The sequence below is a fragment of the Sebastes fasciatus genome, chromosome 7, assembly GCF_043250625.1.
Source record: "Sebastes fasciatus isolate fSebFas1 chromosome 7, fSebFas1.pri, whole genome shotgun sequence".
Classification (NCBI taxonomy): Eukaryota; Metazoa; Chordata; class Actinopteri; order Perciformes; family Sebastidae; genus Sebastes; species Sebastes fasciatus.
In genome coordinates this window covers 36,755,078-36,772,193 of record NC_133801.1, presented here as the reverse complement: position 1 = coordinate 36,772,193, position 17,116 = coordinate 36,755,078, and the positions used below count along the sequence as shown (strand labels likewise).

Genomic DNA, 17,116 nt, shown 5'->3' with positions numbered 1-17,116 from the left:
TAGACCTGGGGAGACAGAGCATTCTCTAGTTGCCCCCTTACTCTGGAACTCACTCCCCAAACACATCAGAGACTGCAGCAACACAGCACTGCTTTAATGTGTGATCTAATGTGTGTTGTTATATGATCATTTTAACCTGTGTCTCTGAGTACTGTAAAAAGCACTTTATAAATAAAATGTATTATTATTATTATTATTAATAATAATAATAATAAATATCATTAAATTATTCTTATTATTCTGCCAAAAAAATATTATCACAAGTCGATGGCTGTTTTTCAGTCAAACTGAATGCTGGCATGCATGCACATGTTCTTTGGAAGCAACCTTAGAAAATGTGTGAATTATGTACTGAATCATGCCTTATATTTAGTGTACAACTTCTCTCCTCATGTTTATTCATGGGTGTAGCAATGGTTAGGAGATGCAGAATAATAATAATAGTGTGATGGTATTGTATCTTGAGTAAACCACTAGGTCAAGACAGAGAAAGACACAATCATTTTTAACCATGTATGATTGCAGTAGATGGGCTCCAGCACACAGGCCAGTAGTCCTAGGAATTCTTGAAACATGCAAACCATGTCACTGAGAAGTCAACAAAACAGCATTCAAACTATGTGTTGATTAATTCATACAAGAGGTCAGGACAGTATGACAAAAATACAGCTCTTGAAAAAAACTCATACCTCCAAAACCAGTTTTCTTTTCAATAAATGCAGCAGCAGATGTTGAATGTAGTGGAGGAGGGTCTAACTGAGCATGTGTAGTATGAGTGACATCACTCTCGCTTGTTTCTGATTGGAGGAATAAGACTTGTTGCAACCGTCCCCAGTCTCCTCTACTTCATTGGATACCCATCATGAGAATAGAAGCTGCGTGTGCCCCACTGGCTAATTAACGGAGCTGTTTGTTACCTCCACTCGCCAGATCAAAGCTGCTCCACTCAAATTGCTCACCACTCGCTCCAAAAAAGAAACAAGCACCGTTGTATTTTAATTAGGGCTGTAGGGTACTGTAGGTTTAGGGTACCGCCATGTTAATACAGGTGCATCCATTGTGTGTGGCGAGTGGCAGAGAAAACAGTGGAGATGTTGTTTTTGAAAGGCTCAACACCAACAAATATGGATTGAAGCAGAATATTTTGTTTGATAAAACATGCTATGAATTCTGGAAATTATTACATCTATCTTTTTTTAATAACTGTCAACTTTTGGACTTTAAAACTCTCTGGAGTTATTGGAAATATTTGGATCACATGAGTCGCCGTGCGCAATACACAGATCTTGTTGGGTCTCTAAACTATGGTGGACGGTCTAAGACCTGCTCTATATATAGAGCATCTCGAGATAACTTCTGTTATGATTCGACGCTATATAAAAATAAATTGAATTGAATTGAATTGAATAATAAACCATAGCTACAACATTTCCCTAACCCTAACCAACTGTTTTAGTTGCCCATCCATACCTTAACTATAGTTTACTTACCATAAGAATAATATTTCACAAATTTTAACATGCACAGATATTGTGGAAAGCAAGAACTGTAAAAACATTGGCATTGGATGTAAAAAAAACAACTGAATTGGACATAATCCAGGGTTTTGTAGAATCGTCCAATATCAATGTTCTTGTCTGCCGATGTGGTTGCAGTGCAATAACAGACATTTAGAGGTGTGGTAACAGACATTTAGAGGGGCACTCACCAGTGATGTGGTAGCTGACTTGACGATTAACGGCAGAGCTGTCATCATCTCTGGTGTTCAGCACAGCCACCACTTCACCTGGCGGGTCGCTCTCCTGAACTGAACCAAAGTAGTGTTGCTCCAAGAACCTGGGCGGGTTGTCATTGATGTCTGACACAGCTACAGTCACAGTGGTGGTAGTGGAAAGAGACAGGGTCTCCCCAAGGTCTGAAGCCACCACTGTGAATGTGTAGGATGGATTGGTCTCATGGTCCAGGTCCTTGCGTGTGGAGATCCAGCCTGTGTTGCTGTCAATGCTAAAGGTGTCAACCAATATGTCTGAATCCCCTTCTGACTGGATTGATGTCCCAAGACTGTATGTTACTTGCCCATTGGCACCTGAGTCTGGGTCTAGTGCTTGCACTTGAATGATTCTGGTTCCAAATGGCATTCCCTCCATAACTGTAGCCTCATAAGAGTTGGCCTCAAATGCTGGTTTGTTGTCATTTAGATCTAACACTTTGACTTCAACATCAACAGAAGTCACGGAATCCAGCTTAGCCTGTTGTACAGTGGCAGTGACTTTGAAGTGGTATACTTTTATCACCTCATGGTCCAAGGGCTTATCAAGCTTGATCACACCTGTATCTTTTTCCACCACAAACATACCATCTTGGTTGTTTTCTCCAGTCTCTCCATTAACCAGGGCAAAAGTAGCAGAGAGCGAGGCATATCCAGGAGAAGTGTTGAGGCGCACCGTCCCTATGGCTGAACCTATGGGGGTGTCTTCTGGCATACTAAATAAGTATTGATGTTGGCTGAGCGAAGGAATGAAGGCATCTGGTGAAAGAACATGGATGTAGACAGACACTAGAGAGTGCCGGACTGGATTTCCTCCATCCACAGCTTTCACAAAAAAAGATAATACAGAGTTCCTCAAGTGGCTGAAGCTGCCTTTAGTCACCATCCAACCATTGTCTGGGTCTATCTCCAGAATGTCTACCACAGGGACATGTGCTTCACTGTAAAGTGAATATGTCACTTTGGCGTTAGTGCCATCATCAGGATCATAAGCCTGGATCTGTGTCACCAAAAAACCTTTAGCCACATCAGATTTGACTGAAGCTCGGTACTCTGTAGCATGGAAGCGAGGCACATTATCATTATCATCCAACAGAGTAACTTGTACAGTACAGTAAGAGACACGGCCACCTGAGTCCTGGGCTGCCACTGTCAGAATAATGTCCTTATTGGCTGGGTCCTCACGATCAAGCTTTTCTACAGTGGTGATCTGACCATTTGCATCAATACTAAATTGGTCCTTGCCCACATCATTAACAAAGGAATAAATGATGTGACCTAACACTCCAGGGTCTGCATCTGTTGCCTTCACCTAAAACAAAATTTTAAAAAATGCTTTAGTTAATACAGACATGAGTATTTTATAATTACAGTACTATATTATCAATGTTTCTTCTGAGAAATTATACAAAAGAAAAACAAATATTTCAATGAATTCCAATAGCACTTACTTGTAAAACTTTGGTTCCCACAGCAGAATTCTCTCTTAACTCTGCCTCATACATATTCTGTCCAAACACTGGACTATACAGGTTGGCCCCCAACACCTTGACATGAACCTGTGCAGTGCTGGTGAATACCCCATCAGACACTGAGACATTGAGGCTGTAGGCAGGCTCCATTCGTTGCTTACGGTGGCTGGACAATGTGATGATTCCTGTCTTTTTGTCCATCACAAAGTTCATTTTTTCATTTCCTGATAAAATGCTGTATTCCAACTTGTCAAAATCCGAGCTGTCAGCATCAGAGGCTTGGACACAGGTTACAAAGTGACCCCTAGGTGCTAACTCATTCACGTATGCCTCGTAGAGTAGCTGGTTGAAAACTGGTGGATTGTCATTCATGTCATTCACCACAACTATGACTGATACTTCACTACTCAATGGTGGGAAGCCATTATCGGTGGCCCTGACAATGAAGTCATATAACTGGACAAGTTCATGGTCTAGCATACGTGCTGTCAGGATTAATCCACTGCTACTATCAATGTGAAAGTAGTCCGTGCTGTTATGCCCATCTGAGAAGATCTGGTAGCGGACAACATTGTTCTTCTCTGAGTCTTTGTCAGTGGCAATAACTTGAAGTGCTGGAGTTCCAATCATGGCTGTTTCAGATAAAACTACTCTGTAGGACATATTCTGGAATATAGGCGGGTTATCATTAACATCTTGGACAACCACATCTACATCAACCTCAGCACGGGCACCAGTCAGATAGTCTGTGGCTCTGATGGTCAGGTGGTAAGATGCTGCTACTTCGTAGTCCAAAGAGTGGATGACACTTATGACTCCAGTATCAAAACCAATGTCAAACTGAAGAGAGGGGTCTCCATCAACTATAGTGTAGATGATGTTCTGACCTTCAGGACTAGTGGCATTGATGCCGAGGATAGGTGTGTGCACAGCCACATCCTCATTTACAGAAACAGAATAAAATGGTTTGTCAAAGACAGGCATGGCTTTGTTGACTACTGTGATGGGGAACTCTATAGTAGATGAGAGAGGTGGATAGCCACCATCTCTGGCATATATCACCATTTGGTATTCCATATTGGACAAGTCAGACTCAAAAGCCCTCTTGAGGCTGAGACCACCTGTCTGCCGGTTGATCTCAAAGTGACCATGGTCATCCTTGAGATAATAAGACACGTCTCCATTAATCCCTTTGTCACCATCTACTGCCATGACCCTGAAAATGGGTGATCCTGGCTCAGCTTCAACTTGGACAGCTGCATAATAAGGAAGTCCAACAAACACAGGGGCATTATCATTTATGTCCTCAACTTGGACTCTAACCATAACTCTGGCCACGTGGAGACGGTCATGCTCCCTTCTTGCCTCGACAACCAGTTCATAGACCTCATGTTCTTCACGGTCAAAAGCTATACCTGTGGTTTGGATCACGCCAGAAGTTGGACGGATTCTGAAGCTTGTGCCGGCATTCAACAAGGTGTACTTCAATGGTTCATTGAGTCGGTTTCCCACAGCATTGACCACAGCCACTTTGGTGATATTTGATACATTCTCTTGAATGGATGATGTGTAAAGGCTATGAGTGAAGCTGAGACCAGAGTCCAGAGCTTCTCGGACAAGAATGGTTACCAAAGCTGTGCTGGAAAATTTCCCATCTGAAACTTTGACACTGAAGCGGAAACGTTCTTTGGAGAAGTTGTTGTGTTTGACTGTGATGACTCCACTGGAAGGTTTGATGGCAAAGTGCTCCAGTATTCCATCAGTCAGAGAGTAGGTGAGCTCTGTAGGGACATCTTTGTCAGGGTCTATGGCTGAAACCTGCAAAGCTTCTACTCCCACATAAGTGGGGAGTAGCAGAACTGTTTCATAGGCATTCTGGGTGAAGCGAGGTGGCGAATCATTTGTGTCAATCACTTGTATTGTGACCTCTGTTGGACTGTCTGCTGTCAACTGTGGCCTGCCATTGTCCCTCACATGAACATGGAAGTGGAAGGTGGCAAATGTCTCATGGTCTAGATTAGCAATGGTTCTGATGGAGCCAGTTCCTGAGTCCACTGTGAAGAACATCTTTGCAGTGTCCTCAACAATCTGGTAGACCAACAGAGCATTTTGGTTGCGGTCAGCATCAGTGGCCTTGATTACGAGAGGTGAGTCATCTGAGTTCAAGACAACGCTGTTGACTGGTGCTGCCTCGCTGATGCTGCCATGATAGTGAAGCTGCTGGAAAACTGGTGGGTTATCATTCTCATCCACTACCTGGATTAACAGAGTAGCATTGGAGGCCATGCCAGCCATGTTGGTAGCCTGGACTGTCAAGGTGTAAGATGCTGTAGTCTCATAGTCTAACGGCTTTTGGGTAGAAATCACTCCACTGTACTGATTTATCTGAAAAACATGATCTGTGTTACCCTGCTTGACGTCATAAGTGAGGGTGGACTGGCTGACTGCACCGACTGTGGTGACGGAGGTCCCAACCACAGCGTTCTCTGTGATTTCCGCCTGGTATTCAGGCTGAGGGAACTTTGGGCCGGCATTGTCAGACAGGGTGACAGCAATGCGCACTATAGTGGTGGTGGACAGAGGAGGTGACCCATTGTCAGTGACTCTGACAGTGAGAACATAATGACCTATGCTGGACAAGTCCAGGTCACGTGCAACAGTGATGATACCCAAAACTGGTTCAATGTGGAATGCATTCCCAGTGTTCCCTGTTGGAAGATCAAAAACAACATCATCAATGTGGTAGTTATTTTAAGGGAAAGTATTTACAGAGTATAAAACATGTTAACATATAAGAGAGAGTATTTAGCTGTCAGAGGTGCCTACCTGCTTCAATGTAGTAGTGTAGCTCCGCATTCACGCCTTTGTCTTTGTCCAGGGCAGTCACCTGGACCACAGCTGATCCCACTGCTGCTGATTCATAGACAGAGCCTTCATACAGCGCACTAGTAAAGATGGGTACGTGGTCATTTATATCTTCCACTTCTATTAGCACACGAGCCAGGTTCTTTCTGTATGGGAACTCCTGGTCTTTCACCTGTAGAGAATATAAAAGGCAAAAAAAAAAAGAAAAAGTAATCTTTCATGGTCACAGAAAAATATGATAATCATGTAACTGCAAAATGTCAAGTGATATAACTGTCCAAAGTATAACAAACATCCACCCATGCATCCATTATCTGTAACTGCCTATCCTACTCAGGGTGGCGGGGGGGCTGGAGCAGATCCCAGCTGACATTGGGCGAAGGCGGGTTACACCCTGGACAGGTCTCCAGACTATCACAGGGGCAGTATAACAAACACAAAATATCATCACATCAGAACTCTCACTCTTTCACCGTCCTTTGACACATGTATTTCCCCAAATTTCACATTTTTGATGATTGTAGTTTACGACTTGATACGCAAATAAGTATACAGTGATCCTCTCCCCTCGCCTCTGAAGTGGTGTAGATACTGGTTTTCTGCATGGTATTTAACTTTAATGATGATGATGAGTTCAGGTAGAATGAGAGCAGATTTGAAGATTGCTTCTGGCTCTGCTGCTGCTCTACATATGAGACGAAGAAAGACTTGGAAATGAGTTCTTCCTGTGAAATGTGTGCTTTCAATGTGCCCCTCACGTTCTGACCAGTCAAGGCCAATAACCAATAGGAGTAGAACAACCACAGATTTAATATTTATCAAACCGTAGGGGTCCTAGGATCTTCGGTTTGGTACACAACTTCTTTGATTCAGTGCTCCATGTGTACACTCCTGTTACACTACAATCAGGTCTACATCTAAGCACATGCAAAACATCAAATCTAAAGTGCGAGTTCCACCCGGAAACAATTGGATTGGAGTCCGTCCTCGAGAATATGCAAGATAGTCTTTTGTTATAATGATGAAACCATACTGACACATTGACATTTAGTTATTTTTTTCTTATTGCCCATATGCCACTGTTTTTTACACTAGAATTATGGAAAACATAAATAGCATGTAAATCAAATTGGTATCTTTCTGTATTTCTTTTGTTTTCCTGCTACACTGGAAACATATCCAAACTTAACTGTGATCCCAAAGACATACATATCAAGCCATGGGTTTTGTGTACCATCATACCCCTTTTCTGCAGTATAACAACTAGTTATAACTTGAGGCTGTCATTGCCTGTTGTTCTCACCGTTCTGGAAACCATCAGCAGGATGAATGAAAGAGGGGACTGAATGACCTCAACATAAGACTATAATTCTATTAACACAACAATGCAGACAAGACTGGACCCCCCAGTGGAAACAGAGGTGGTCAAAGCATCACAGCTTTTAGAACAAAATCCGGCAGAGACAGTGACATAGACTTACGATGACAGTGAGGATGTGCTGGGCACAGGCCTCGTGGTCCAGCCTTTGAGCAGTGTAGATGGTGCCCAGGGTTGGGTGGATGCGGAAGAGACGCATGCTACTGGGGTCTATGGAGCTCTGCAGAGAGTAGGTCAGTCGATGATGCTCATCACGGTCCGACGCCAGGACCTGAACCACCTCAGTGTCAGGTGGCGTGTCTTCAGAAATAGTGACATCATAGGTTGGTTGGGAGAAGATGGGAGCGTTGTCATTGTTGTCCATAACAGTGATGTGAACCTGGATTATGAGGGTTATTGACAAGTAGAAAGGGAAGAGAGGGATGGAAGAAAACATCATTGACTGGCTTATAGTATCCTGCTCTTGATGCACAGAGTAGTTTGAACATGTTATGTTGGCAGTGCCGGCTTAAGGCATAGGCCATATAGGCGGTCACATAGGGCGCCACCTTCTGGGGAGTGCATAAATAAAATATGGTGGTGGGCGCCCTTCCTCATTTTCTACATTGAGGTAACAAATGAAAAAATAAATAAAGAAAGAAATACACTTTTCACCCCTGTAACCCTGAAACTGACTAAACACTTTTAAACCAACAATATCAGGGAACAATTGTTTATTGATATTATAATAAATACAGTTATTTATGAAAATCAAAATCTGAATTCTTGTCATAAAACCATTGTAATGTCTGATGTGTGTTGTGGTTTACAGGGCTAGGGTTAGGGTCCTGGAGCGAGACCCTACCCTAACCGTAGAGCGGTGCCGCCGGCAGTGGGGGGGCACCAAAAGGGACAGACCTGGCCCTGTATGTTGGCAGTGAAGATATGTTGAATATAAATGTTTCCTCCTCGTGTTAATAACAAGACCTTATTTGGGCAGCATTGCTAATGCAGATTAGTTGTATATGAAGTGAATTTGTAGGAGACAGGGTTGGGGAACCTGTTCTCAGAAAACTTTGTTTTTCTGTCCTCATGACTGAGGCTGTAGGCAGATGTGGTGAAGTGGATTTAGATATTTAATACGAGATGTCTTGACAACACTACTCATATCATTGTACTTGACTATATTTTGTGTCATTGGAATATGTAACAGAGTGTATGCTGAACAATAATGAACACTGTTGAATGTGTGCCACGGTGCAGACTGCAGAGAAGTCACGCAGCGTGTTTGTGGTTGGTGTGTGTCATGACTCATGGAAAGTTCCTGAGTCACAGATGACTGGTGCTGAAGCCCAGCTTGAGTCAGGAAAACACAGGAGGAGAGTCAGAGACGGGCAGGTAGGAAGGCAGAGAGAGTAGATTTCATTTGATCAAACCCTGAGGGAAACTGGGCTGTAGCAGTAAAATAGATAAGAAGAAGTAAATGATGGGTTTATGAATACACAAATGTAGCCACTGATTACTGAAATATACTGTATTAAGCATTTAGTAAGGTTTTAGCTGCCCCATTGTGTGAAAGGGCTGAACAACAACCAACAATAAAACAGACTTGGCCAGGTGCTGAGATTTCTGACTCTTAAAGGTGACATGTTATGCAAAATGCTCTTTTTCATAGTGTGTCAACATAAATGTGTGCCCCCAGTGTGTCTAGTGTGACAAAAGACCACCCTTTGTCTTTTTCTCCTGCTCCATATCAGAAAACATGTGTAACAACTACAGAGTCGTCCTTTGGTGTTCATGTGCAAATAGAAGCACCTCCAGCTCGGTGGCAGCCTGTTGCAGCAGCTCCCATTGTGTGTTTGGATTTTCCGTATTTAACTTTATTTTCCTGTTTTTGCAACTACATTTTATTTGTTTCAGTGACTGAGGTGACTGGGTATGCGGCGATTATTCGAATAATAATCGACTAATTCCCAGTGATTTGGAATAGTATTTTCGCTTGGAATGCACATCCATAGCTTATAACGACTGATAATAATAAGCTGATGACAACAGAATCAGGTGACAATTGTGGGTTTTAAAACTGTTGTATCTGGGAGCAGTGGAGAGCTGTACTCCTGCGTCTGGGCAGACAAAGGGCCTGGCAGATGGTTTAACATCTGAAACCCTCTAATCTTGCACCTCTCCCATCTCAAAATGATTACATCCACTTTCCACAGTGATTGGCCAGGTGTACAGAGGTCTGAAAGTAGGGTTTGAACTTCTCTCTCTTGAGCTCTGTTTTTTCATTCTTCACACAATTACTTCTTCTGTCACTATTCTGTGAACCGCCACAACAGCCACAACAGCCACAACAGCCACAACACAAATGCCCCCGAGGGGAGACGGTCTGAAAGTGTGCGCCATTATGTGCATTTGTTCAGTTCATTGTGTCAACACTATAGAGACATGGAAAGACACAGAGTTGTTGGGGAGAGATCAGGGAGGCTGTCTGGTGCAGCCAGGAGGAGCTACGATAACAAGCATCTGTGCTGCCTTCAAGTCAGGCCATTTGGAACAGGTAGAAATACTTTGACCGTTAGATATGGTTGGACAGCACGTTGTATGACCTGATAGTGATTAAAGGCACGATACACTCCAAAACAATCAATTGAGGACAGCATGCAGGGCGGACGGTGGACGCACACACATTTCTGTTTACACTACATCAGCTGTCTACAAATGCGGACGTCACACATGTCCATACAGCACGGACCATCCACAGTATAGTCCCTCTGGTTCTAAATGTTGGGCAGCACACAGCCATCTGGCAAGATGTGTGGGTGAACCCCACAGACGGGCAGATGACATCATTTCATGCAGACCCTTGCAGCTATGCGGACACAAAGTCCAGTTTGAGCTTTATATAGTGTATAACCTGTGAGTCTTTTGGTGTGGGGGAAAACAGAAATATAGGTGGAACATTCCAAACCCTTAGAGAAAACAACAGATCAAGGGCTTGCTGTGAGGTGACAGAGTTAACCACTGAGCCACTGGGCTGACTATACCTCTGCCAAAATATACCAGCTGAACTCTGTGAGGATTACAAAGTACAAAATATCAGCAGGACCAGGAGTAGGACTTAGTGGGGGAGGAAAGTGACAATGTGCACTATACACACATCCAGATAAAGGCGTGAGATTTGTACTGATTCCTATCCAGAGAAAACATAAAGAGAAGCGGAGGGGAACAGAGACAGGAGTTGAGTTGAGCGCTGCCAGGCGAAGAGTCTAAATTTAAACCCTGCTGCAGCAGCCGGCCTTCTGTTGCTCAACTGTGGAGACATTCCCTGGCGGCATGACGCCATGCTGACTCTCCATCTGGGAGCTTTCCTCCCATCCTACAGGTGTGTGTGTGTCTCTGTATCTGTATGTGTGTGTGAATAGGGAGTATGTGTGTTACACCGTGGACAAAAATATTAAAACCAGTATGTTTAAGTATGAATGTGTTGTGTTCAGACAGGAAGAAAGGCAAAATTACAAAAAGCAGTTAGCTTTATAACCCCAGCCACCAGCTGACGTGTCACAGAGGTGTGGATTAAAATAGTGTTATATTGACAGCTTTACTCCAGTTTATCACCACCACAGACTATGGCCTCAGCAATGTCTGCAGAGTTGCATCAACACCTCTCTAACACAGAGTCTAGAAACATAATCGGCTTTATAAGATAGGATTTCTTGAAGATGAATATATTGGATTGGTCATACAGTTGCCACTAATAAAAGTGAATGATGTTATTAACGTGTGTGTATATATTATTAGTAGCAGTCAGCCCCTCCTGAATCCTGCAGCTTAGTGAATTAGTTAATTACTAACTAAAAGTCAGCAGGGGAAAAATGTTATCAGCGCACCATCTACCCAGAAATACTTTTTTGAGCAATGTCGTTGTTACCATTGTTGGGACCCACCATTACCAAATGGTGGCAAAGACAATGAACTACGCTTCTCAGGATCCTTGAGTCATGCACCCATTGAGTATCTCCAACCATGGACTCAGCTAAGTAGCCATTGGCTGTGGACTCAGCTCAGTAGCCATTGGCTACTGTAGCATTCACACATACTTTTTCACCCAGGCCAAAACCAGAGGAATCTCTTTGTTCCTCCTCTTTCTTCACCCCCTTCTCACCTCTCCTGACCTGTGGAGGTGAGCTGCTGCCCTCCAGATCGGAAGCTGTAGAAGCAGCTCTGCTCTAATCTAGGGCCTGTTAGGAAACAGCCATAGAAACACAAGGATCTTTTAAGGCAGAAGACGCGAGAGCCTGCATTTTTACCAACTAACTTTAAGCAACAACAGCAAGGAAGTTAGCACCAAGCTATCAAGCTGCTGGGAAGAAAGTATTGGAGCGACCAGCTTCCTTCAATCTGCACAACTTGATTTGAGCAAAACAAAGACAACATCTTTGACTTGGAACCACAACTTCAACACATGGAATTACCAACCTTTTCTCCCATGGATTGGTAATTACTAATGCTTATCTTAGCATTAGTAATTACGCACGGCTGAGCAAGACTGTTCAACTTTGATTTCTAGAATGTACTTGTATTGATATGTTTAATGTTATTCATTATGTTTGACTGTTGTGATATTATTTGTAGTTAAGTTATCTGGGTAGCTTGCTTCGCCACATCTGATGTGTTTAGTTGATGCTTCACATAGACAAGGTCTTGCATGCAACTAACCATCTTTTCTAACCCACTGCATTATCTCACACACATTAAGATCACATACAGAAACTGTGAATTAGTTTTAAACATAAATATACATATTCCGATTATCTCAACCCCCACAACATCTGTCCTTCCTGAGCACATGTGCTCCGAAGAACAAAGAGGCCATGTGGTAACATGTTGGCGGCCATCTTTGATCCGGCCATCTTTGTAGTTTTACAGAGCTCGCCATTTTGTCTCTAGGCACATGCAGACATCCTGACCCAAGTAGCCAGCCATCTTGTCTCTCTCTCTCTCTCTCTCTCTCTCTCTCTCTCTCTCTCTCTCTCTCTCTCTCTCTCTCTCACACACTGTGTTTGGTTTGTTTAGTTTAGTTATTTAGTTAGATTAATATTGTGTTTTAAACCTTTATTACCTTGTAAATAAATGTTTGTGGAATATACGTGCTGGTCTGTTTAATGTTGTACAAGAGTGAATAATGCCAACCTCTGCCATGTCAAGTACTCCGATATCCTTCAACCTTTACTATCTATTTTGGTTATAGTTATTAATTTAATTATTAATCAACGTTCCAAATTGATAGTTTAGTATATTTAATGAGACTATTTTAACGTTTTGGTTATTGTCCCCTGATTCCAGGGTGGTGCCCCGTTTATTCTTAATGTTTATTGATAATTTTTATTAATACTAATAATTCTATTGATATTATTAATTAATTTGTTGATAACCAAATCTGTTCCTACCAAATCCCTACACCATCATCTGAAACGGCTTCTCCTATTCTGGGTCGTGGGGGCTGGAGAGGGCTGGAGCCGATCCCAGCTGACATTGGGTAAAGGCGGGTTTACACCGTGGACAGGTCCGACGCATAGAGACAGACAACTCTGTCCTCATGTCTGAACAATAGTTTGTGCTGAACATGCTCATGTCATATGCTCTATGTGTGTGCGTGTGTGTGTGTGTGTGTGTGTGTGTTTGTGTCTATGTACAGTGTTTCTTCTCATTTCCTACATTAATCTGATTCCTAACACTCTCATCCAGCCCACCTTTTTCAAATCTAATCTAAACTCTTAGCACTGATCAAAAGACTGGAAGCAGGAAGTTGAGCATACATGAGGCCACGTGCTGCACTGAAACTAATCTGAAGAAGACTTTCTGCTTCTTATCTCAGGTTTTCAGCCCCTGTAGGGTCCACATGGGACAGATGGACATATTAGAGTAAATCAAAGTGGAGGCCAATATAGAAAATACATAACCCAACATGAAGCCCAACTTGTCATTGCAGTGGTTGTCTGTGTTCTTAATACTCTGTGGCCCTGTTCAGACCTGGTATTAACATGCGTCCTCAGTGATCGGATCACAAGTGGACAGCTCTAAGTACAGATGTTAACACACTCAAGACGCATTGAGGACGCATTGAGATCGGATCTTTCAGACCACATTCAGAGGTGGTCTGGGTCACATATGACCACATTCTTTTAGCAGTGTGTAGTGAATGCATCCTGGGCCACATTAAGGACCTCCTACTCATCTGATGTCCATCTGGGATCCGCGGCATCACCGCGTCCCTCAGGTAAATAAACAGGCAGACACTGTTTAAGCAGGCTCTTGTCAGCATGGAAACGGCCTCTGTGCTCTACTGTATGTAGACTAGGCACGCGCAGGTCATTATTGTCATACTGTCGGAGATATGTCGTTGTTTTTGTTCCGCTGCTTAGGGGGGAACGGACACCCGACCGCCCGCCCACCTGTTCTCTGTCCTCCCCGGCTCTCTGGAGCTCTGTACCCCTACAGGCTGTTGTCTGGCAAAAACAGCGGTGCCGGCACTGGTGGCGCGGAGGTCCAATAACCTTTTACTTTGATGTTAATACAATGTACCAGAATTAGTGAATATGTAGGATATTAATACTGACATTCCTGTAATATTATGTCACAACGGCTGCTATTAGCCGTGTCTTTACTACGTGTTTATTTGCATATGGGGAGGGGAAGTGAGATCGGATCACAAGTGGCCACTGAAGACGCATGTGGAGATGCATTCTAATGCCAGGTGTGAACAGAGCCTATATTTAACTAAACACAGACATCATCTGCTATAATATTTGTTCATTCTGTGTTGTATCTAATGTCATCCAGTCATTTCCATAGACTGTGTTTGAAGACAACAGTTTTATATCCGTGGGTTAACTTATTGCTCAGATAACAAGTCATTTTGTTAACGTTGTTGTTGGTCTCATTCCTCCCCTCCAGGTACCAACCCACAGGACACAGTCACAAGGTTCACCTGTAAACAAGCGATGAGGTCAAGGTGATGCTGTACCTGTGTGTATGCAGTGTTGGTGCCGTCCGTGGCCTGCACCGTCAGGTTGTAGAAGAAGCGCTGCTCTGCGTCCAGAGGCTTGGCGATGATGATGGTGCCTACAGCCTTCTCTACATCAAACACGCTGTCGCTGTTCCCACCTGCTCCACAGGAGGAAGGTCAGACAGTGTCAATAATACAGACATACTGTACTCTCAACACACACCAGTTATGATGAATATACACACACACACAAACACACACACACACACAAACCACACAGTATGGACCAATGGTTTTCATTCAGTGTGCTGAGATGGCCTAACACTGGTTTAAATATGGCACAGAGAGACTGAACAGCATGACTGGAGACCACTGCTGCACACACACTCTTCATTCATACTGCTTGGGGTGTGTGATGGTATAGATGAGGGAGGGACGGCTGCTGACAGGGTTAATATAAGACCCCTCCACCCAACCCCAACACATTCACACACAGACAAACACACCAGCTCCACACACTCCTCAAACTGACAGTTAAAAGCAGAAGATCACAGCAACACAATGAAGCATGAGCACTGGCCATGCAAGCTGCATGAACAACACCCTCTCTGTGTCTGTGTGTGTGTGTGTGTGTATGTGTGCATTGTATATGTGGTAAATGGATTTCAGACATATGGCAGGTACAGGTTCAACAGGTGTGTGTGTGTGTGTGTTTGATCAGGTGATGTTATCTGGTATTTAAAGCAGAGATACTCTCTCCTACCACAGTACAACCGGATCTCACCGGAAGGCGTTTAAATAGCACAACATTACAACGACATTCCACGTGTCATGACGATGCATTTTAGTCTCGACGCTTGGCATTTGTACGCCACGCAACAAAACAACGGTAACGTCCGCAGGTAGGTTTAGGAAAAACATCATGGTTAGGCTTAAAAGTAGTACGTAAACTAGTAGAAGTAAAGACTACATGGTGTACACATGACACACCGAAAACAACAACGGCATTCTTATTGCACGCTTTCACCTTCAACATTATTGTGTCATTCATACGCCTTTCTGGTGTCCGGGCTGCACAGTAACAGTAGCCTGGAGGACGAGGTAAAGCTCTTCTGTAGGTGGAGCTGTGATGGTGACAATACAAACATTCTCATCTCACCACCCACACTGAACTAAAGGCTTCATTTAACCTGAGCTGGTCTGGCTGTCCTGTGGGTATCCTGGGGGTGTCCTAGAGAAAGACTCTGCCACGCTGGTGTGTGTGTGTGTGTGTGTTTGTGTGCGTGTAGCAGACTCAAAGGGATTCCTTGGTGGCGTCTCTGTCTAATAAATCCATGACCTCAGCACAGCATCAGCCTGCCACCACTCAGCCGAGGCTTACTGTGCGTGTGTGTGTGTGTGTGTGTGCCTTTATGTCCTCTATTTGTCTGTTTGTCTTGTCCATTTGAAGAGGCCCACAGCCCAGCTTCCTCCCACTTTACTCATTTTTCGATCACAGTAATTGCAGTGAAGCAGCTCTGCAGAGCCACCCTGGTAGGCCGGGCCGGTCCCTCACGCTGCCGGGCCGGTCCCTCACATTATGCTAACAGATGCAGCGGCCCCTCCTAATTTGGACGCATCCTCGTTTTTGTTGAAGTCTGACTGGCTCATCACAGATTAATATTTGAGTTTAGTCAGCAGTAATCCATCCATCACTCACACAATCAAACACAAGTTCCTATGACTAAACAAAACACCGACCACTACCCGTCTTTCTACTAGTGCACGTTGTCAACCATACACACACATTTAGCAGGAACAGAGTCATGAGCGGTGGTTGTGTCCTGGGACCGGGAGAGGCTACACAGAAAGGAAGCGTCTCTTGCTGCATTCACTTACACTCAGACATCAGACTTTCCTTCTAAATAGATTGTCCAAAACTGGAGTGGCTCTGTCTGTCTCTCTGTCTCTTTCTGTGTATGTCTGCTTTCACTACAACTATAAGGCCAATGAGTTTGCTCACATATTGGTCGGGACAATTCTGTCCTTCCAAAATATTGGTTGAGACATGTCCCTACCGTCCATATGCAAGCCTACGCCCTTATACCACAAAATACTGTATGTAGTGTAAAAATAACTGCCCCCAGAGGGGGCGAGCATACAAGGGCCTCTCCATCTCAAAGTCCCAAGCTAGGTTTCAGTCCCAGTCCACTCCTGGGCTCAACAGCAGTGTACTGGATGTGATGCAAACCCAGTTCATACTTATTGGATCAACTGGACAGTTGTCTCAATACAGAGTATGGTGATGTCTCACCTCGCCCTGTGAGGACAGTCTGCAGGACAGTTAATAAGTTAATAGACTTTTTAATTCTGCACACCACCAACAGCTCTACTCTGCACCTCTATAGACTGGTTTTACTGTATTCTACCAATAATGTACAGCTTTATTCTGCACTGTAGTCTTTTTTTATAAAACTCTCTACCTCAGTTCTTATCCTGCATTCTATTCCATGTTTGACACTTCTTAATCCCTTGGTCTCCACTGTATATCTCCTATATTTTATTATCCAGCACTATATGACTTTCTGCACTATATTCACATTTTTAATAGTCCTGTATCTCAGTTGTTACCCTGCACTATATTCAGTTTTAACAGTTTCTTCATC

At 43.6% G+C, this 17,116-nt stretch overlaps 1 protein-coding gene across 5 annotated transcripts in view; it reads right to left on the bottom strand.

Moving 5' to 3' along the window:
• The window catches only part of fat3a (FAT atypical cadherin 3a), a 228,643-nt gene that overhangs the window by 65,342 nt on the left and 146,185 nt on the right, over positions 1–17,116 (bottom strand). For all 5 annotated transcript variants that reach the window (XR_012594613.1, XM_074640548.1, XM_074640550.1 and 2 more), the window contains 5 exons: positions 14,490–14,629; positions 7,587–7,862; positions 6,067–6,277; positions 3,220–5,948; positions 1,709–3,080 (listed from right to left, as the gene is read on the bottom strand). Coding sequence is in view for 4 of the 5 variants with exons in the window: in XM_074640548.1 (XP_074496649.1) it covers positions 1,709–3,080; positions 3,220–5,948; positions 6,067–6,277; positions 7,587–7,862; positions 14,490–14,629 (4,728 nt within the window). In the remaining variant the exon portion in view is untranslated. The remainder of the gene's footprint in view (positions 1–1,708; positions 3,081–3,219; positions 5,949–6,066; positions 6,278–7,586; positions 7,863–14,489; positions 14,630–17,116) is intronic.